At 35.5% G+C, this 23206-nt stretch overlaps 1 protein-coding gene across 2 annotated transcripts in view; it reads right to left on the bottom strand.

Moving 5' to 3' along the window:
* The window catches only part of LOC120480207 (structural maintenance of chromosomes 6), a 27786-nt gene extending 4580 nt beyond the window's left edge, over positions 1-23206 (bottom strand). Inside the window, exons 1-24 of one of the 2 annotated variants that reach the window (XM_039673202.2) lie at positions 23096-23206; positions 22530-22688; positions 18956-19073; positions 17082-17187; positions 16867-17003; positions 16712-16773; positions 16469-16549; positions 16274-16375; positions 16028-16147; positions 15843-15938; positions 14090-14236; positions 12647-12735; positions 10710-10877; positions 9278-9456; positions 8960-9161; positions 8752-8866; positions 5506-5666; positions 5140-5275; positions 4951-5031; positions 4689-4859; positions 4323-4460; positions 4041-4186; positions 1298-1423; positions 1072-1177 (exon numbers count right to left, since the gene is read on the bottom strand). In XM_039673202.2, coding sequence (XP_039529136.2) covers positions 1072-1177; positions 1298-1423; positions 4041-4186; positions 4323-4460; positions 4689-4859; positions 4951-5031; positions 5140-5275; positions 5506-5666; positions 8752-8866; positions 8960-9161; positions 9278-9456; positions 10710-10877; positions 12647-12735; positions 14090-14236; positions 15843-15938; positions 16028-16147; positions 16274-16375; positions 16469-16549; positions 16712-16773; positions 16867-17003; positions 17082-17187; positions 18956-19073; positions 22530-22688; positions 23096-23110 — 2961 coding nt within the window. In that variant the 5' untranslated portion in view covers positions 23111-23206. The remainder of the gene's footprint in view (positions 1-1071; positions 1178-1297; positions 1424-4040; positions 4187-4322; positions 4461-4688; positions 4860-4950; positions 5032-5139; positions 5276-5505; positions 5667-8751; positions 8867-8959; positions 9162-9277; positions 9457-10709; positions 10878-12646; positions 12736-14089; positions 14237-15842; positions 15939-16027; positions 16148-16273; positions 16376-16468; positions 16550-16711; positions 16774-16866; positions 17004-17081; positions 17188-18955; positions 19074-22529; positions 22689-23095) is intronic. The other variant, XM_039673203.2, reaches the window with a different exon arrangement.

Below are 23206 nucleotides of genomic sequence, written 5' to 3'. Positions count from 1 at the left end.
AGGGATGCATTAAAATGATTAAAGACAGTAATGTAACAAACAATTTATTTTTTCAAATAAATTCTGTTCTTTTAACTTTCTATTCAAGAATCCTGAAAAAGAAAAATGCACAACAGTTTTCAACATTGGTAATAAGAAATATTTATTGAGCAGCAAATCAGCATATTAAAATGGATCATGTGACACTGAAGACTGGAGTAATGATGCTGAAAATTCAGCTTTGCTGGAAAGGAATAATTTACATTCATATATTGCAATAGAAGACAGCTATTTTAAATGGAAAAGATATTTAATAATATCACAGTTTTACTGTTTTTTAATTAATAAATACAGCCTTGATATCGGTAAGCATAAGAGACTTATGCGACTTATGCTGTCAAAACTTTTAACGTATCTCTGTGATGCAGAAAAAGCATTCTCTACAGTATTGTGAAAATATTGTCAAGCATTTATTTACTCATCATTTTAGTATTTGTTGTACTCCATTTAATTTATGCTGATTTAATATATAAAACCTAAAAATAAAATGTTTAGTAATGAGAATATAGAGACTGGATAGAAAACATCTGGATGCATTACATTATACAGTAGTATCAAGTAGGGCTGTCAAACGATTAATCGCATCCAAAATAAAAGTTTGTGTTTACATAACATATGTGGGTGCACTGTGTATAATTATTTTGTATATATAAATACACACACACATATAAAATATTTATATTTATATATAATGTAAATTATATATACTTTGTAAATCTATATACAGTATATACATGAAAATATTTCTTAAATATATACAAGCATGTGAGTGTATTTATATATAAAAAATAATTATACACAGTTCACCCACATATGTTATGTAAACACAAACTTTTATTTTGGACGCGATAAATCGTAATTAATCATTTGACAGACCTTGTATCAATTATTTTCCATAGAACTTATTGTTTTTTTTTTTTTGGTTTTTTTTTGCATTGTAACATTATTTCCATTGACACATTTTCACGAGATTCATCCAATTCAAGATTCATTCATTCAATAAAACAAGCAAGATGGGAAAATGTAACTTACTGAAATGGACAGGGTTTCAGTGACGTGGTCAAATATCATGGAGCCACAGCAGTGCAGCTGCATCATGAAGTTATTGAAGTACAGCTTGCACCTCACAGAGAGTGACCTGACAAAACACACAATTCAAACAGATAAAAAAACACTATTGTGTACAAGCCTGCAAACATAAAGGACAGAAGTCCAAACATAACACAGTTAAGTCACAGTTGGAGCCTAAGTAAGTTACCGTCGCAGTGATTTGTATCGGTCCTGGCGGTCAATCATGATGTTGTCGAGACGATCAATAAACTTCCTGAGATCCCTCAGCTGGCTGGATTTGCTTTTGTAATTACTGTGAGCTTCTGCGTACTCACTGAAAAAAAGAGAAAAAAAAGATATTTGTTAATAATTTATTACAGAATTGATAAAAAAAAAGTTAAATCAAATGAAAGAAAAAAAATGCAGGCTTCACATACAGTATATTCTTGATTTATTTCTAACATGACCACAATGTGAAATTTTTTTTATTTTTTATTTTTTTAGAAAAACTGGAAATGGGACAAAAATGTCTTAAAGAGGGACTATTATGCTTTTTACATTTTCAACTTTCGTTAGTGTGAAATGTTGATCATGAAAAAGCCCTGCAAAGTTCCAAAGCACAAAGTTGCTCCGAAGAGTTATACTCTATATCAATAGTTCCATCGTTATCAGCATAGTTCAACAAGTCGGTGTTTCCCGAAACCACAGCTCCAACAAACATTCGCAAACAGCACCGCAAAGTTGTGTGTTTGGAACGACAGCTCTCGAGCTGTGGATAGAAGCATAGTTTCTTGTTTGCGTGACATGTGGACTCAATACATCCTTATCTCGAGCAAAATAAGCAACGTGACATTCAGTAGAATCTGTATCTTTTGTTTAGAATACATTACAAATGTTATTTACGTCTTTTAGTTTGTCAAGAGATTTAAAGCGCCATTTTTGAAGACAGCGCATGTGCGAACGGAAGAGCCTATGATTGAATCTAGAAATAAAGCAAAATAACAGAGAAAAATGAGAAATTGTCCTCAGATGCCATGTCTGTAAAATTGTACAGCAAAACATGCGATCTAAAACAGTTTTATTAAAAGAAGTTATTACTCCACCACGTGCGTGACATCATTAAAGGAGTAGTTAACTTTTAAAAAAAACTTTTTAATGTCATCCAAAATGTCCATGTCATTCTGTCTTCAGTCGAAAAGAAATTAAGGTTTTTGATTGAAACATTCCAGGATTTTTCTCCATATAATGGACTTCAATGGGAACCAAATGGTTCAAGGTGCAAAATACAGTTTCAGTGCAAACTGTTCGAAGGGCTTTAAATGATTTCAGATGATGAATAAGGGTCTTATCAAGCGAAACGATCGCTCATTTAAAAAAAAAAATAACAAAGTTTAAGTTTTATAAGCTCAAATGCTCGCCTTGCTCTTCTGCGATGCACATTTGTGACTCTCCGGTTCGAACTCATTTATCAAAATGAACAAATCTTTTCCCGAGTCAACTCGTTCATTTTGTTCGTTGAATGAACCAAATGAGACGAAAAAAAGATTTGTTCATTTTGATGAACGAGTTCTAACCGGAGAGTCACGAACGCGCATCACAGAACAGAGCAAGGCGACCAGTTGGCTTATAAAACTTAAACTTTGTTATTTATTTATTAAATGAGTGATCGTTTCGCTTGATAAGACCCTTATTTATCGTCTGAAATCGTTTAAAGCCCTTTGAACAGTTTGCACTGAAAGTGTCTTTTGGACCTTAAACCGTTTGGTTCCCATTGAAGTCCATTATATGGAGAAAAATCCTGGAATGTTTTCATCAAAAACCTTAATTTCTTTTCGACTGAAGAAAGAAAGACATGGACATCTTGGATGACATGGGGGTGAGTAAATTATCAGCAAAAGTTTTTTTTAAAACTCCTTTAAACCAACGTGGTTGAACGACCACTTTGGCCCCATTTACACTGCATGGTTCAAGTGATCCAAATCCAATTTTTCCCTCTCATGTGGCACAGATCGGATATGACCGGTGAACGTGTAAGCAGGAAAAAAAAAAAAAACGCATGGATTCCAATTTTCTCAGATCGGATTCAGGCCTCACTCATATGTGGCAATAAATCGGATATGAATCGGATACGTGCATTTGAGTGCGCCATGTAAGCAGACAAATCGGATATTCCCCAGTAAATGGTGGACACCACCACCAAAGCAGGTGGACACCACCAACTGAGATCACATGACTTATAGGCGCGATGGAGGACTAAGGAGCAAGAGTTTTCATGCCTTTTGAGTGTTTGGGGCGAAAAATGCAGGGTCGTTACAGAAATAAATCTGTGTTTGAAGACATTTCATGAGATATGGCGGTTTTAATCGCTCGTGGCTACAGTGCCTATTTTTCCACCGTACGAGACCAATGTTTTGATGACTTTTCAAAATATTGTGGAAACCAAAACATTGGACAATTTTATTTGCATCTGCATCCATTGCATTTCATGCTGTTTTACTCTCTTTTCCGGGTCAGAACGTCTACATTTGGTAGTTTCAGCAGTGTATAGTGTAAATGCAAAAAATCGGATACGGGTCACTTTTAAAAGATGATGTAAGCGGGTCATCAAAAAAAAAAAGGATATTTTCAGAAAATCAGATTTGGGCATCAGGACCTGCAGTGTAAATGCAGCCATAGCAACAGTATGGTTTCGGGAAAAAGTCGCGACTAGCTAGTTGATTTCTTCAACGATGCATCATATTATGGTAGTTACGTCGTTGTACGGGAAATGTATGGAAACGGGAAACAAATGTGTTTTTTGAACATTTAAGCATGAAAACCTATTCTAGTAGACCTTCAAAACAAAATCAAGACTTTGAAAAATGGGATAATAGGTCCCCTAAATGGACATAATAGGTCCCCTTTAATTTATATTAAACCTGGAGCATCCTATTAACTGCTGCCTTGCATACCGGATAACTTGTTCCTTGTCACCGTGGCTGCTCTCTTGCGTAGTGATTTTTTGTCGCAGGCGTGTGATCTCAACATCAATACTTCTGGCACTCTGATCTACCTGCTGTCGCACAGGACAGATCTCTTTGGCTTTGGCTTTAGAGTCCTACACAACAAACAAGTTCCAGACAGTTAACAAGCCCAATATGTCACTGTACTGCTGTTTGGAGGAACAATATGTACACTGTCTACATTTTTAATATTATATTATATGGTACTAGAAAAAAAAAGGAGTGAAATACCTGTGTTTCTTCCTCTTTGATTGACAGCTCATCTCTCATGGCTTGAATGTTGGTCTGATGATCCTTGAGTTTCTTCTCCAAGACCTTCATGCTTTGATCGAGTTTGCTGCACACAGTCTCCGCCTTCACTTGCTCCTCCTATTAAAGAAAAATAAATCTTTCATTAATCACTTCATTTTTTATTTTTAGCACAAGACACTTGGGGGTTTTAATGCAAGAGTCAAGTCAAAAGAGTTTTTCATGACTGTAATAGTTTTAGTGATACCACCAATAGGTGTTTCACCAAAATCAATTCTTCAATAAAATATTTAATTATATAATATTTCAATATTAAGTGTTGTGGTGATGTGCTGAAGGTGCTCTCACCTTCAGTTGTTCAGTCTCATCTGAAAGTTGCTCCATTTTATTTTTCACATCTTTATATTTCTGATTAATATCCATGAGCCCTTTCTCATGATTCTTTAATTCGTCTCGAGCCTCTTTCACATTTTTTCTCTCTGATTCGATCTTCTGCTCATTCTCTTGTGCATCTTCTTCCTGTACATTTGACAAAGCACACATTATTCTGTCATGAAATGATAAAAATGTTTTTTTTTTTTAGCCTGGAAAATATTCATAGACATCCCACCAGGGAGCTGATGTCCTCAGCCTGTGCCTCTTCAATGTTCTCAAGTTCTGTTACAGAAGCTTTAACCTCATTTATTCTTTGCTAAAAATAGAAAAATAAAGTTGCGATTAAAGCCAGCATCAATTATGTAGGTATGTTTGGACAAGTGAATTTGGATGGCATAATGGTGTAGCCTGTGCAGTTCAGTACCTGATTTGTTTTGCAGGCCCTGATGACACTACGCAACTTCTCCTCCATGAACTGAATGTCCTCCTTCACAGAGCTCAAGTGGAGCTGGAACCGTAAAAGCTGAGCCTGATTGTTCTCCAGCTCTGAATCCACTAGACTGTGAATCAATAGAGAAGAACAAATATATTCAAGCATCATTTGTCTTAGATCACGCATTACAGATTTTAGTTAGTAAACGAAGAAAAAAAAGAAATGGAGCTTCAAACCCCATTGTGGCATGAGCAAAAAAAAAAAAAGGTGTATTGCAATTTATTGTGCATAAAACAGATACAATTAGAGTCAAACGACTCTATGAATGATTATTATATTTATGAAGATTGCACTTGCCGTATTTCTGCTTCTGGGTCACCACCAAGATATTTGACCAGTACTTCGTTGTTAGGGGTGTAAGACCGATTGTAGTACACATGATCACCACCTGCGGTGAAGGCTTCACGGCAATTCCTCGGCGGTGTTGGCTGCATTACTTTCCTTGCACGAGCATGGTCCTTTTTAGGAAAAAAACGGGGTCTCAAATCAGTAACAAAAAAAAAAAAAAAAAAATAGAATTTTTTTAAAATAAATAAATATTACAAAATCTATAATACACACATGGTCAAAAGTTGTATTGTTTTTAAAAGAAGTCTTACAATACATTCACCAAGGCTGCATTTCTCTCAAGACCAATACAGTAATGCTGTGAAATATTACTACAATTTGAATATCAATATTATCAATAATAATTAATAATAATTGAGCACGATCAGCATATTAGAATGATTTATGATTGATCATGTGACTAAAGAATAGAGTAATGATGCTGAAAATTCAGCTTTGAGTTTTTAAATGTATTAAAATAGAAAATAATTATTTCCATTGTAATAATATTTCACAACATTAATATATAGTTCTGTCATGAAACTCTACATGCCGCCGGCTGATGGGTCCCAAAGCAAGCTATTTGCAACATTAAAGGGGCACAACTATTTCAACTTAAAGGGGTGATGAACTGAGAAATCAAATTTTCCTTGAGCTTTTGACATCTAAGAGGTCACCATATTATAAGAATATCCTGTAAGTTTTAGATTTAAAAACTTCCTTGTTAGTCCAATAAAAGCTTTTATTGACACCAGCCTCAGCAAACGACTCGTTTTTCAAAGTGTGGAACTATGACGTCGAAGGGGATAAAACACCACCCCCCGAGAAGAAGATGATCAACACCTACTTCAAAACGACCGGTTTAGCCCCGCCCACCGATTCACGCATTACACGCATAGCTAAATAACATAGATTGCTACCTCGTGATGACAAACCGGATCTAGAGTTAAACTTATTATAATATGCAAAACTGTTATCCACTCACAGCCGTGGGTGTTTACTTCCAAGTCTTCAAAGCGAGACGCCCATAAAAACCAAGCGTTTTAGAGCTGGGTTCAAAACTAGGGTAGAAAATAGGTAGTTCATGACCCCTTTAAAGGGTAACTAAACCCCTGGTCAGAGCCTGACAATATCCACCCACTGGCAATATTTAAAAAATGCTGAAAAAGTGGGCAAACCCCAGCGGAGATAGAGGGGATGAAATAGATGCTAAAACACTCTATCCTGATCGTTTTCAATACTCGCAATTCCAACTCCTGTCTCGCTACAGTGGTTTTGACGAAACAAGCTGGTTTTTATACTGCCAAGGGCGTAGCTCGTGCCAAGAGCGTGGTGAGCTGAAACCTGTGTACGTCACGAAGTGCGGAACATCAAATAGGAAAATTCAACTGCAGTAGCCACCGTTCAACCTGAAGAGGGCAGCACTAAGACGTTTTTACACCATATATTGTAGAAATAAAACAATTTATACACAAATGTCAAAAAAGTTACTCAAATCAATGACTGGTATTAATAAAGGCGAGAACGAGCGAGAACAAGTGAGAAACACGAAGTGCTTTGTGGCAATTCGACATAATTCTATGATAACACAGTGTATGATGTATTACCCACTCAGTAGACATAGCTCCACACGATAAAGTTTGCCGGCTCCGATAATAACAAATGCACATTCAGCGATAGAAAGCGGGAGGAAGTGAGTTTTTTATGAGTGTTGTGAAAATATATATATATATACGCCCGCACAACTGTAGGGGGAGCTGATGAGAAAACATGCTAAAACAAAAGTGAAAATCAGCGAAGAAATGACTAGAGTTGCCAAGTGCCTTTAACTAATGGGCTCTATGCACGGCGGTATTTCCGGTGAAGGTCTAAGGATGCTGGATTACTTCCGCCGATCGTAGAGTCCAATGCAATACCGAGAATTTATATTGGATTTTATACTCAATGGTTATACTAAAGAAACGTTAGTCACAAAAACAGACAAAACAGACACCCCTCATTATGTTTATGCTTCTTTTTTAAATTATATTAAATAAACATAACTATATAAAGTGGTGTGAATAAGTGTTGGCACCCATGCTAAAGTTGCCAAAAAAAAAGAATAAAAAATCATCTTTTGGATATTGATCTTAATGCCTTAATTAGAAAAATGAGGAAAACTCCAACCTTTAAGGACACCAATTTTCTTTGTGAATGAATAATGTATCATAAATAAATAAATGTTTTTCCTTAAAATACAGGGTGCATAAGTCATTGCCCCCCTATGTTGAATTCCCATAAAGTCAGGCAGATTTTTATTTTTAAAAGCCAGTTATTTCATGGATCCAGGATAATATGCATCCTGATAAAGTTCCCTTGGCTTTTTTTAAAACCATGCCAATCTCTAGGTGTGGTGGAAGGTCTGTGATGATGTGGGGATATTTTAATTCCAAAGGCCAAGGGGACTTTATCAGGATGCATATTATCCTGGATCCATGAAATATCTGGCTTTTAAAAATAAAAATCTGCCTGACTCTATGGGAATTTAACATAGGGGTGTCCTGACTTATGCACCCTGTATTTTAAGGAAAAACATTTATTGATTTATGATACATTATTCATTCACAAAGAAAATTGGTGTCCTTAAAGGTTGGAGTTTTCCTCATTTTTCTAATTAAGGCATTAAGATCAATATCCAAAAGATGATTTTTTATTCCTCTTTTTAGGCAACTTTAGCATGGGTGCCAACACTTATTCACACCACTGTATAAAATGACATCTAAACGTATTAAAGTTTTGTTTCAAAGATGGGAGGGCAGTAAATTTTGAAGGGTCTGCCATAATCCCGTTTTCCTCAGTTTTCCTCCGCTTTAAATCTCCCCAACCGGAAACTGAAGAGCAGCCTTGCGTCAAATGCGGATCTTGTGCGTGCATATAGCCCATTGGCACAAGCTGATTGGTTCGTGTCGCATCTGCAGCTAATGAACTTGCTTGCCCAACATTTAAATGGCTGGATAAAATTCACTAAAGCAGTTTGCAACGTGCTTCCAGAGTTCATCTAAAACCCTCCACCTTTGATAGAAATGTTTTTACTGTATATTTGACAAAATAAATGCAGCCTTGGTGAGCATAAGATACATTATACATATATTTTATTATTATTATTATTATTATAAATCCTGCAATGATAAATTGCATAAACATGGTTTTGCATAAAAACATTTGAAGTGGACTTACTTTGATAATCAGAATGCACTCAATGCCCCTCATATCAATGAGGCAGTTTATTATCACAGGGTTCTCAACAATGAGGCAGTCCAGCACTGATGGAAACTCAGGATGATGGACTCCACTGACAAGAAAGCATGGAAAAATCAGAATTACCGTACATATACAAGACCTCGGTCTCCAGAAACTCCCATTTCTGGACACAAAAATGTCTTACCGGCCTTGAACGTTATGAACACGGTCTGTGAATGGGCACACGATTATCTGAGGCCTATTGCCATTTGGAAAATATGATGACATCAGTCTTTGCAGGACTTTTTCGTCCCTGTAATTGTCACAGCAAAAGGTTTTGATGAAACCTATTAAGCAACTCTCCACAGCCACGGCTAAACTGGGATCCTTTAGGCTGATGCACGCACCTGGCGAAGAAGAAAAAACATTTTATTAATGGTAAATTCAACAACAAAGGTGAATAATGACTTGTTTTGTGTCTAAGATTTCAGTGAACACTCTGAAGATTCGGCGTGCAAGTCACCTATTGGTCCCACAGGTTTCTTGACGAATCGCCCCTGAGCGAAGGCTTTGTCGATTGACTCCAACAATTCTGGCATGTGATCACCAAACCGTTTCAGTCTGTTGGATCTGCTGGCCATTAGCTGCTTTTTTCTCTTCAGTTTGAACTCCAGAGAGACCTGGATGTTTTTTTCCTCCATGCTAAAAAAAAAAGAAAAACTCCAATACTGTAATATATCAAAATGCTGCAAGAAATAATGATCACCCTGACCCTAGTGATAAAACCTATACCAAAATGTATTTAAAATCCATTGACTTCATACTAAGTATACTACAAATATATTAACATATTTACTGACATATCGCTTAAAACAATTACTGATATTAATATTATAATTAGGGCTGTGCAAAAATTAATTGCGATTAATCACATCCAAAATAAAAGTCTGTGTTTACATAATATATTTGTGTGTGCTGTATATAATTATTTTGTATATATAAATACCTATGCATTCATGTATATATTTAAGAATTATTTGTTCTTAAATTCTGTATATATATAAATACATAATCTATATTATATAAATATAAATATTTTATATATGAATAACACATTTTCTTAAATATATACATGCATGTGTGTGTTTTTATATATACAAAATAATTATATACAGCACACACAAATATATTATGTAAACACAGACTTTTATTTTGGATGCGATTAATCGCAATTAATTTTTGCACAGCCCTAATTATAATCAAACTTTTTTTGGAGGACCTGTTTATTGCACAAAGCATATTAAGCCTAAAATGTGTTTTAATATCACTGTTAGTAAGGATAATATCACTCTTTAAAAGCAAGATATTTAAAGTGCACCTAAAGTATATTTGCAATAGTTTCATTTTAGCACAATCAAATACAGTGAAGTCTATCATTAGTTGGACTATTTCATGATAACTAAAGTGCATTAAGAACACAATTAGTTGTTCCAATTTAACAGACTTTAAGTATTTGAATTTAGTATGCGAAAAGTGCAATTGTAGGGTATTTATATTAATGTTTAGTAGAATATAAATGTATTTCAAATACATTTTGTTTTTGTGTTTTTTTCACTAGGGCACGTAAAGGCAGTTCTGTCTTTAAAAGAGTCACACATTTTTACACAAATGCAAAAAAATCATAATTTGACAGATTCACTACAATTTCCTCTTCTTTTGGAAGTGCAGAAGATGTTTTTGCAACTTAGAATGTTTTAAATCTTACATTTTAGGTACATTTTAAGACTTTGTGGATGCTGCACTGTAGGGGTTCACGTGACGCATTAAAGCCATTGTGTTTATGGCACAGCAGGTTTGAACGTGCCTTGTGTCCCACCATATTCCTGTCCTCCTCCTCCTCAATGTTCAGTCAATTAAAGGCACAAGCCATAAATAATAAAGTTGCCAGACTTTACCTCAGTTTATCATATTCCTCTCTTCCTTTAAACAGAGCTTGTTGTTTGTCCTTAATCTCTTGATTCAGAGCGCTGGACTCTGTCTCAAGCTTTTCCAGTTGTTTTTTGAAGGCAGATATTTTTTTTAGATGCTGTGCGTGCTCAGTCTCATGACTTCTTCTGCCACTGCTAAAAACGTGACATTTACAGCATTGTCAAATTACTTTAACTACATGTTCATTTGAATCCTGTAGATACTGTAGAACAAATGACAACTAAGGGCGTTTTCAGACCTGTACATCGCTTGCTTTGTTCCCGAAACAGGGACTTAATTTGTTAACAACGTAGCATTTTCTTCTTGGTTCGATTCGCTTTTCACAAGGCTACATTTCAAAGTGCACCATGTCAAGTGTTATGGAGGACCAGAATTTACTCAAAATGAAATAATCCACTAAATAAATAATTCAATAAAACAACAGTTAAATGCACCAGTTTATTCTGAAATAAAGAATTTAAATAATTATTAAATAAATTAATTAATAAAATGTATCTATTTAGTTTGTAAAATTCCATGAAAAAACAAAAACATTTATTGTTTAGTATGTATTTCACAATATCCTCTATCACACACTATTACTGTTTAAATATATTTTTTAAAAATCATAATAATCATGTTTTTCACAATAATGCTGAATTTACGAATGAAGCCTATTTGACGAATCATGTATTTCCAAAGATTTTCCAAAAGATTTTTTTCATAATAATAGAGGAAATTTAAAGGCAGTGGGTGGTGCTTGGCACTAATTGACCGTTCGCAAAGACCTGCCCCCCTTATTGCTATGTCCGACAAGCTACGGCGCTCTCACGCCACCACCATGTTCTCACGCAGTGAAAAATACATCGCGGAGCAGAGAGGAGACAATGGCAACACGCTGACAGACAAGACAGACCAGGTTACTTTTCGGTTACTTTTGATATTAAACATTTTTAAAAAAGTCTCAACTTTCAAATTTGGTCATTTTTTAAAAATAATTGAAACAATAAATACCGTTTTGTGGCTCTTTAATGTTCCGTGACAGATCTCTGTAGAGGATCAGTTAAAGCTTCTCGTGATCCGATCATCTCTTTATTTATAGCATCAAATAAACATGAATGAACATAAGGAATGTTGTTTTAACCGCGGAAAGGCGTCAGTATATTTCTTTTTTCAAGTGCAAATCCCCCCATGTTAATCTCCTAACTCTCCTGACTGCTTTTTCAGACAAAATGGCGGATGGCGAAGTATGATTGGTCAGATCACCTGTCAATCAAGCTCCCTGCGAAGGGTTAATTGACCCTATGCACACCTTCACTACTTCCTGAACTTAAGCCAGCTCCTTGTTTCCTGTCTACCATTATTGGCCGAACTTGATTAATTCAGGTGTGTTTGATTATTGTTGCCGTGACTACTGAGGTCAGGCACACCTGGATCAATCAATTTGTCCAATAATGACAGACAGGAAACAAGGAGCTGGCTTAAGTTCAGGAAGTAGTGCAGCTGTGCATAAGGTCAATTGGCTAATTCCTTTCAAATTAATTACAATGCAGATTTTCATATTATACATTTCCTATTCTGAATTGTGATACCGCTTGGTTTGCTGGTCCGTTGGGTTGGATTGCTTTCTCATCTTAACCGAACCACCCCAGATTTCGTTATCAATTGGACCGAGACCTCGTTTAGGCGGTCTCAGAGGGATTGCTTTGGTGCGGGTCCGAGTGCGATTGTCGAGTTCATATATGCCTAAACGAACCGAACAAAGGAAGAAAAAGCAACCGGTTCTTAACCAAACTCTTCAAATGAGATAGGTGTGAAAACGCCCAAAGAATAGAACATACAGTATGACATGAAACATACTGTCATAAAATTAGAAAAACAGAAAGGCTAAAATCAGAGGTGTTCCCTCAACAAATGGACTCACCCATGACTTATTTTGTGAATTCTCTCCTGAAGAAGGCATTGCTCCTTTTCTAATTGTTTCAATTTATTCTCAGCGCGGAAGTAAACCACCTGAAAAACTGGCAATCTAAAAAACCTATACAAACTCTTCAGAAATCAACAAGGACCCTGCTTAAAGCAAGCAGCTAACTTAAAGTAATATTTCACCCAGAAATTAAAACCGGAAAATCATTTACTCTACATCAGATTAGAGCCAGACCGATTTATCGGCCGATATTAGTCATTTTCCAAACTATCGGTATCGGCAGTTATAATGGCTGATAAATGAATATTTCAAAAATAAAATAAAAACGGACGAAACGCGCTTGAACCATGTCATGAGTGTTGGAGTTGTATAGTTTGTCCACCAGAAGGCACTCTACACCATTCCTGTTGGCAACACTCGTTGAGTTGGGCACGATACATACTGTACATTGCTTGAGTAACATTTAAAAGAACATCCCCATCAGTTCTCTTCACTCAAATAAGCATGACAAAATTTGTGACTATTATGTCCAGTTTAAAAATAAATAAATAAAATATTGGCCAATATATCGGAATATCGGATTTTAAAACCCAAAAATATTTGTATCGGTATCGGCCTTCAAAATCCTTTATCGGTCGGGCTCTACATCAGATCTTTCCAAACCCATAGTACTTCTTTTTCAACACAAAATCAGATGGTTCACATTTCTCTTTTCCATTCAGAAAGAAAGCGAATGACTTGAGCTGACAAATTAACTGCATTAAAGTAGTCCATACATGTGTTGAGTCAATATTTTTTGTCATTTGCCATTATTTTTTAAATTATCTTTAAAAGTTTATTTAAGAACACGTCACAGCTAACGTTCTTTCCCTTTTCCATTCGTCCTGTTATCGACAGACTTAACTGCGTGTATTATGTCAGAAACTGACCACGCATCTGTATTCTGTTTCCAGTTTAGAAAGCGTCAGTGATTATAAAAATGGCACTATAAGCTTTTGACATGACGCTCACATCCAGTGTAGGCAAATGCCAGCCATTAAGCAACCAAATGCCAGTGGGCTTGATGGCGTGGTGGGCATGGTGCGATGATGTACAACTATTGACAGCCACTTGTCACTTTACGCTTTCAGCGCATGGGCAAAAAAAGCGCAAACACTCTTCAAAACATCGCTTGTGTTCCACAGAACAATGCCAAAAGGAACAAGTTTCATTTTTGGGTGAAATATTCCTTTAAGAAGACCTAAATACTACAAACAGGCAAAGTTGCTCAGTTGTTATGTTAAATGCTTAATCTAACTGTGGAGAGATGCAAGTCTTCATCAAAACAAAAGGCAGGTATTATTTAGCTTGAGATATTAAAATATACATGAGCATGTGTCAATTTACGATTTTATTGGAAGAAGCAATAACAAACAGAAAGGGAAAACAAAGACATCTTACCTCCTGATTTTTCTGTGCTTTTGTTTTGACTTTAATTTCCTCCTTCATTTTATGGCTCTCCTCTGCCAATTGTTCCTGCTCTTCTAGAAGCGTGCCAAGCTTCATCTGGATATCCTGTAATCTCTTCTCAGCTGTGGAAACTTTGTTCTGAAAAGCAAAAAGACTTTTACATTTTTTAAAGGACTACTACTGTTTGGGGATGGTAAGATTTGTTAATATTTCTGAAATAAGTATTTTATGGTCACCAAGAGTGAATTTATATGATCAAATATACAGATTTTTCCCATTATTTTATTACAATTTAAAAACGGCTTTCTATTGGAATATATTTTTTAATGTAATGTGATATGCAAAGCTGAATTTTCAGCATCATTACTACAGAAATCATTCTAATATGCTGATTTTATGCTCAAAAAACATAAATTATTATTTTCAATGTTGAAAACAGTCGTGTACCATTTTTTCCCCAAAAAATTCTCTGATGAATAGAAAGTTCAAAAGAACAGCATTTATTTAAAATATAAACTTTTCTAACATTATAAATGTCTTTACTGTAACTTTTGATCAATGTAACTCATCCTTGATCAATACAATTATTTTCTAATTTCATTCCCCCAAAAATAAAAAATAAATTCTTACTGACCCCAAACTTTTGAATGGTAGTGATTAATGTTACAAAAGCTTTCAATTTCAGATCAATTCTGTTCTTTTGAACTTTCTATTCAACAAAGAATCCTGAAATAAAAATGTAAAAAACTGTTTTCAACGTGGATAATATACATAAATGTTTCTTGAGCATCATATTATAATAATTTCTGTAGGATCATGTGACACTGAAGACTGGAGTAATGATGCTGTAAATTCAGCTTTGATCAAAGGAATAAATTACACTATATATTCACATAGAAAACCACTGTTTTAAATTGTAATAATATTTCACAATATTACTGTTTTTTTTGTATTTTTTAACAAATGATTGCAGCCTTGGTGAGCAGAAGAGACTTCTTTTAAAAACATAAAAAATCTTACCGATCTAAAACTTTTGACCGGTAGTGTGTATATATATATATATATATATATATATATTAGGGCTATGCAAAGACTAATTGCGATTAATGCGCATGCAAAATAAAATTTTGTGTTTACACAATATATGTGTGCGTGAAGATGAACCCAAGGGCAGACAGGATGCTTGACAGTTTATTTATGGACAAAAACAGGAAAAACAAAACCCACGAGGGGGCAAAACATGGACAGGGTAAGGAATGACTGAACTAGACTAAGACCTGACAAATAACTAGACGATAAACAAACAGCCAAAAAAAAAAAAGAATCAGTACTCTTTCTAGACAAATACTCTTGACAGGACACTCACAAGGCTTCACAAGGTAAGCTAAAGGACAAGGTAAGGACAGTAATCACAAGGGGATAAAATAGGGAGAAACTAATGAAGAGAACAGGTGATGCTGACTAGATAATAATGACAAGATGAGGATAACAAGGGGGCGGGTTAAGTGACGAGACAACGCAACCACATGGCCCAAACAAAAGGCCATGGGTCTGTCATGATCATGATCCAGCCTCAAGACTAGAGAAAATCAAGGATACACGGGCAGAATCATGACAAGTAGTTTTTTTTTGTATATATAAATATATGCAAGATGTAAAAAAACATTTCACCTTTGACAATGATGTTTAACTGGTACTAAAAACTATAAAACAAAGCCAATTTATTCCAACTAATCCCACAAACCTGACAGAGCTGCAGTTTTTCTTCATTTTTACAATCAGACTCTTCTTTTTCAATTTGTTCCTTCAGCTGTTCAACTTGTCTCTCCTTCTCCCTCACCTATAACCAACAAACAGACACACTGTTTAACAGAGACTCTCTAACAGAGGAATGTTCACACTTCAGTAAGATACACTAAAATAACGCACCAAACCCCACGCCATCTTCTTTTTCAGCTCCTCTAGAGTCTGCCTCATATCGTCGAGCGACGACAAGCGTTCATATCTTTCTTTCTTTTGCAAGAACAACTGCCTGAGATCTTTCAGACACTAAAAATATAGAGACACGACATATGTGTGATGTTACCACAGTGGTGCATTGTGGGTGGATAAGTGTAAGAAACACTAAGAGTGATACATGACTAATGAAATAACATATAATGAGTAAAGCCTCACTTCCTCTTGTCTTTCCACCTGGTCACGTGTCAAGGCTTTAGTCTGCTTGATGTGAATGTAGTCTCTTTTCATCTGCTCCAGAAGAGTTGCTTTCATGAAAAACTTCAGGGGGGAAAAAGATGTTTAATAGATGTAAAAAAGATTAAAGCAGTTCACTGCTTTAAATGCTAGTGAGATATATGAAAAATAAATCACCTTGTACTTGTCCGCTTCGCTTTTTGAATGCAGGAACTGTTTACTCATTTCTTGATTAAGGACTGACACAGGATTGTCAACCTGTAATATGACATTCAGAAATAAAGACGTTACAGATTTGTGTGCTTTGCTTTAAACAACTAAATTAGACTTTTAAATAAATTGACTGATGTAGACCTGAAAAGAACATGAAATCTTTTATAAATTTGCACTATATGCGAGCTGAGTTTGAACAAAAGGTACCTGGATGCCAAAATGATCCAGTATAGCAGTTAACTCCTCCTTCTTTGTGGAAATGACATGCCCTAGAAATAGAGCAAATCTCAATATATGTGTGAACAGAGAGGAAGCCCTAGGCTGTTTCTGATAAAACCTGTCGACAGAAGTCATCCTATTACCCATTTTACTCTTGATTTTACAAGTCCTGCAACCATCACTTGAGATCCGATGCTCAATGCAGATGCTGTCTCCATAAATGTCACCTTTATAAGGGTCGTTTCCTCTGTTTTTTAATTTCACTTTAATGTCTGCAGAACTGTAAACAAAAGGATCAATACGTTATTTTATAATATAGAGATACATCAGTGATGTTTTCCTTCTAAAATATACTGACCTCTCTCCATATTTAACAAAGCCCTTCAAAGATGTTCCTCTATTGGTTGTAGTTGCTTTTCCACCAAGACCCACTATAAGTGCTGTCAGAATGGCACTTTTCCCAGCTTAGAGTAGCAGCACAAAATACATTGAGAAAAGAGTGATTTTTGAGTTAAGACTTTCATGTTTTTGAGACATTTATACCAGTGGTTCTTAACTAAGGGGCAGCACCCACTCTTAAAAAATAGTCTTAAAATGATTTAAATTTAGTTACATAAAAATCTTGGTAACACTATATTTGAAGGGGTGTGCATAAGACTGACATGACACTGTTATAAACATGACATAACACCGGTCATGAACATGAAGGAGTCTTTATGAATGTTTATGACTGTTGTCATTAAGTGTCATTCGGTAAATAATGACACTTTTAATGCAAAGTTGACATTGTTTAAAATGTCTTTGTTATGACAACTTGACATTAACAAAGACATAAATGTCTTTTTTATGACAACTTGACAATAACCAAGAAATCATAACTAGTCCAACATGTTCCACTTTACTTGAGGTAAGGAGAAATATTAATGACACTGTTGTAAAAGCATTTGACAGTGTAATAACCCTTAATGACATCTTTATAACTAGTACAATGTGTTCCACTTTACTTGAGTACAAGTAAAATATTCCTGTCACAGTTATAATGGTGTCATGACAACCAAAGTTAAAAGCAATCATAACATATGACAGGGTAATGTAATGTTAACACAAAGCTAAATAACTTCTTTAAGTTTGATTAGACCTGTTATGACATGATTTCTTGGTTAATGTCAAGTTGTCATAACAAAGACATTTTAAACAATGTCAACTTTGCATTAAAAGTGTCATAATTTACCGAATGACACTTAATGACAACAGTCATAAACATTCATAAAGACTCCTTCATGTTCATGACAGGTGTTATGTCATGTTTATGACAGTGTCATGTCAATCTTATGCACACCCCTTCAAATAAAGTGTTACCCAAATTCTTAATTAAAACGCTAAAAAACACTCAAAATAAATATGAAAAACATTAAAAAGAGGTACATATCAGCTTAGATAAGAGGGCCTTTGAATATTATCTCGGACAAAGTGGGGACTTACAGTATTTATACACTGTCAGTCAAAAGTCTGGACACATCCACTCATCACACAGCAAAATCCCCAGTGTTAAATTAACACTGAGAGTGTGTGAATTATATAAACTCTGAGCAGAGTGTTAAATGGACACTGAAGCAGTGTTGAAGTTAATGAGATAATATTAAGTGATTAATTGAGTGAAAATTGAGCATTATTGAAGACACATAACAAGCAGAATCACTGAAGGAGAAAACTGTCATTTGAAGTCACCATTATGGTGATCAGTGTTCACTTTATTTGGGCTCTTGACCCTTAAATCATTAACTTTATATTTTGTTTGGCAGCTGTACATGAGTTAAAACAGGCAGATGAATAAATAGAAAAAATAAGACCATCAGGTGTCTTCAATAATACTCAATCACCACTTAATTAATCACTTATTTATCTCATTAACTTTAACACTGCTTCAGTGTTCATTTAACACTCAGCTCAGAGTTTATATACTGTAACTCACACTTTCAGTGTTAATTTAACACTGGGGATTTTGCTGTGATCATTTTGCATTTTGCACATTTTCAGACAACAGTAAAGTTAAGTCATCAAAACTATGAAATAAGCATTTCCTTCACAATCTGCTCCAATAACAGCCATAAAAAAAGTTTTGAAAGGAATCTCATTTTATTTTAAATGCTTTCCAGTGTCTATAAATGTTTGACTGTTATTGTACATTCAAGTAGTTCATATTATATAAATTCGAATGAAAGAAATTCTCACTTCCATTGTTCCCAACAATGAAGTTGACATTTGGTCCAAATTTGAAAGGTCCAAGCGAATGGTGGCTCATAAAGTTCCTTAAAGTGATACTTTCTATCACGCCGATGTCTCCGGCACTCTGAAACAGCACAAGATAAATGCAGTGGCGTAAAGTTTTAAGCAAATGTAATCAGTTTCTGTACTTAAGTATCTTTTAGGCTACATTTTTGAATAAATATATGTACTTTTTACTCCAAATACATCGGTGATGAGTAATGCAATTACTCGTTACATTTTGCACCAATTTTCTTCTGCTGCAGTTTATTTCTGCTACAAAAGAAGTGATTTCACCATCTACTGGGCATTGAAAGTACTATGGGTGCATAGTAAAACAAAAGGTAATAAGGTTTTTATGAGTTTAGGGATGACTGGCACACAAAGGAATATGGTCTCTAGAAAAAGGTTTCTAGAGACCATACACCCAAAATGTGTAACTTCTGAATGCAAATATCCATTGTTAACCTATATAATGAAATGCAGCAGAAGGCTCAGGGCCTTTTCTGTATCTCAGATCAGCCCGTGAATGCCGATAAATTGTTACATTTGATTATTCTAACTGACTTTGACATTATTTCATTAGAGTTAAAAGGAATAGTCAAACCTTTGCTTATATTTAATGATGCACAGTCAGTCGATCGAGCCAGGCCATCTTGAAGGACGGCTTTGGGGGGGTTGATAAAGGCCTTCCGAAGTGAAGCGATGTGTTTGTGTACAAAAAATATCCATATTAAAACTTTATGAAGTAAAATAACTAGTTCCCGGCCAAATTTAACATACAGATTCCACTTAAAGGTACAACATGCTGGATTTTTGCAGTAAGATATATATTTTGTTTAGTTGATTTTGTCGCTGTTGTTGTTTTGTTCAAACATTATGGACCATGGCCAGCAGACTTTGAGACAAAAAGAGGACTAAAACGAAGATCAACATCTTTAGAGGTGCCGAGAGCTCCACGTCCGTGACTATCTTTGACTTGACAGAGATGCGAGTGTTGCATGTTACTTTATTAGACAGGTGAGCAAATGTACACAAAAAACTAACCAATGTTATGTACGTAGTTCAACATGACGAAATGTTAGAATATGATCTGTATGCTATTCTCTAATGTTAATCTAGCTCAGTCTCATACAGCCAACAAACAACCTAACTAACAACATTCAACACACTCAGATGCCATTTAGTGTGATAGTGTAACTGATAGAGCAAGCGAAAAAGTGCTGCGTTACCTCAAGTGTAATTCCTCTAATAAAATGACCTGTGTTTTAATTCATTAGTTCAATAAAATGAACTAACAGTATCGGTAGAATTAAACGCCCTTATTCTTTTATATCCGCGGGACTCACTTTGTGTGTGTCACTGGTATAGTCTAGCAATCGTGCCCTGCTTCATACCACAGTCATGTTAAAAACATCAATTTATTCACTCATCCATAAAAGATCCATCAGCTTGATGGCAAGATCCATTATTTAACTAAATGCGGATGAAACGTCATTAAGATAAGCCTTTATTATTGTAAGAGGTTAGTGACCCCTGGTGTCCGTCCTTCGGATGAGACGTTAAACCGAGGTCCTGACTCTCTGTGGTCATAAAAAATCCCAGTATGTCTTTCGTAAGAGCAGGGGTGTAACCCCGGCATCCTGGCCAAATTTGCCCAGTAGCCTCTGTCCATGGCCTCCTAATCATCCCCATATACACCAATGGGCTCTATGCACGGCGGTATTTTCTGGTGAAGCATTAGGGATGCTCGATAACTTCCGCCGAGTCCAATGCAATACCGAGAATTTATATTGAATTTTATACTCCATGGTTATACTAAAGAAACGTTAGTCACAAAAACAGATAAAACAGACACCCCTCGTTGTGTTTATGCTTCTTTTTAAAATTATATTAAATAAATATAACTATATATAAAATTACATCTAAACGTATGTACGTTTCATTTCAAAGATTGGAGGACAGTAAATTTTGAAGACTCTGCCATAATACCGTTTTCCTCGGTTTTCCTCCGCTTTAATCTCCACAACCGGAAATGGACGAGCATCCTTGCGTCAAATGCGGAATTTATGCGTGCATATAGCCCATTGGCTTCATCACTGTCAGTAAGCTGGTGTGTGGTGAGCGTTCTGGCGCAATATGGCTGCCGTCGCATCATCCAGGTGGATGCTGCACATTGGTGGTGGTTGAGGAGATTCCCCCCTTCTATGTGAAGCGCTTTGAGTGTCCAGAAAAGCACTATATAAATGTAACGAATTATTATATTATTATTATGGTGGTGAAAAATCCTGCATATTGTACCTTTAACTGTAAACCACAACTAATATGAATAATAGTGCGACATGCTTATATTTACACTACGCCATGACACACTATGCTACTTCCAACATCACAAGTTGCGCTTTAGACGCAAGTAGACTGCGTATGGCCATTTGACCAGAAACTAGAATTTTACTTTGTAACGTGTTAAATATTATAATATTTACACAGACAAACACACTTACTTGCGCTTTCAGAAGGCCTTTATTAACCCCTTGGAGCCATGTGTCGCACTTTTATGATGGATAGATGCACTTTTATGGACTTGAAATGGCCATTCACTGCAGTTATAAGGCTTGGAAGAGCCAAGACATTTTTTATTTAATTTGTTGTATTTGTCTAAAAGAAGAAAGTCATAAACATCTAGGATGACTTGAGGGTGAGGAAATGGAAAAATTTTCAATTTTTGGCTGAACTATCCCTTTAGGCCATTTTTGAGCACTTGAGCATAACCTAGACTCAAAGGGATACTCTACTTTTTTTGGAAATAGGGTAATTTTACCACTCCCCCAGAGTTAAACAGTTGGGTTTAACCGTTTTCGAATCCATTCAGCCGATTTTCTGATATTTAGAAGAATACAGTCCAGACAGTTTCTGGTCTCATTGACTTCCATAGTAGGAAAAAAAATATACTATGGAAGTCAATGAGACCAGAAACTGTCTGGTTACTGATATTCTTCTAAATATCAGAAAATCGCCTGAATGGATTCGAAAACGGTAAAACTCAACTGTTTAACTCTGGGGGAGTGGTAAAATGAACCTATTTCCAAATAAAGTGGAGTATCCCTTTAACTGAGGTAGTTATGTCAACCTTGATTTATTGGAATTTTGAGGTTTAGTTTGATTTTAGAAAATTTAGAAATGTGACTGCTCTCCTCACAAAGCAACTGTTTCTTCTTCTGTTTTCACTGCAGGTCTCTCAAGTATTGAGAAATTGTGCATCTTGAGCATATGTTCAGAACAAGTAAAACGCTTCAGTACTTTTAAAATCAGATACTCTGAGATTTTTACTCAAGTCACATTGGAACGGGTGACTTGAAACTTGTAATGTAATATAAATTATAATTGTGTAAGTTATCTGTACTTTTCCTCAAGAATGGGTTTCAGGCACTCTTTACACATCTGGATAAATGTTATTAGGACCTGAACTGTCACAGTAATGTTCATTATGAATGCACCATTGTCCCTTATCAAGTTCAGTTAAGGAAATAATTAAACTAACCAAAGAAGAGAGTGAGTGATCTTGCTGGACTCCATCTTCCTCATCAACCTCATCCTCATCCTGCACGTGTGTTTTACCATCTGTCCTAGGAGTCTTGGAGGGTTTTACAACATTGTGAGCACAAGATTTCCTCTTATTCATGGCAGAAAGATGCCCGAACTAGAAGAAAGCAAAAAGGTACAATTATATTCTATTTCACAGAAACACGTCACAGATAAGAATGCATCTGGAAGCATACGTGCTGTCAAAATATCTTCTCCACTTAACCTATCCATTAATTTTGCACAGCTTTATGCAAACATTATATTGAAAGCAGCGAAGTTCATATTTGATGTCCGAAACTATTTTAAAATGTCACTGAAATCCATTAATAACAACAGACACTACAACACAAAGAGGAACCAAATGCACTTTGGAAACATGCCAAAAAACAACTATCGTGACATGAATCAACCGACATGGATGAACAGGTGAACAGCAGAACATCAGATGCGCTTTCGCATAAGTTAACTTACACGCAGTTTAATAGCGGACGGCATTAAATTAATGATTAATATTGTACTTACGCCATTCCTTTGCATCTGGAAAGTGAACTATGACTTTTTGAGGACTTCCTGGTTGTTAGACAGCGCGCAGCAACAACAAACTCCACCCTCTAAAAGTGACTGCAAAAAAAG

This window comes from Pimephales promelas, chromosome 15, assembly GCF_988280905.1.
Source record: "Pimephales promelas chromosome 15, fPimPro1.hap1.1, whole genome shotgun sequence".
Lineage (NCBI taxonomy): Eukaryota > Metazoa > Chordata > Actinopteri > Cypriniformes > Leuciscidae > Pimephales > Pimephales promelas.
Note: the sequence above shows the minus strand (reverse complement) of the source record. Positions and strands in the feature narration are given on the sequence as shown.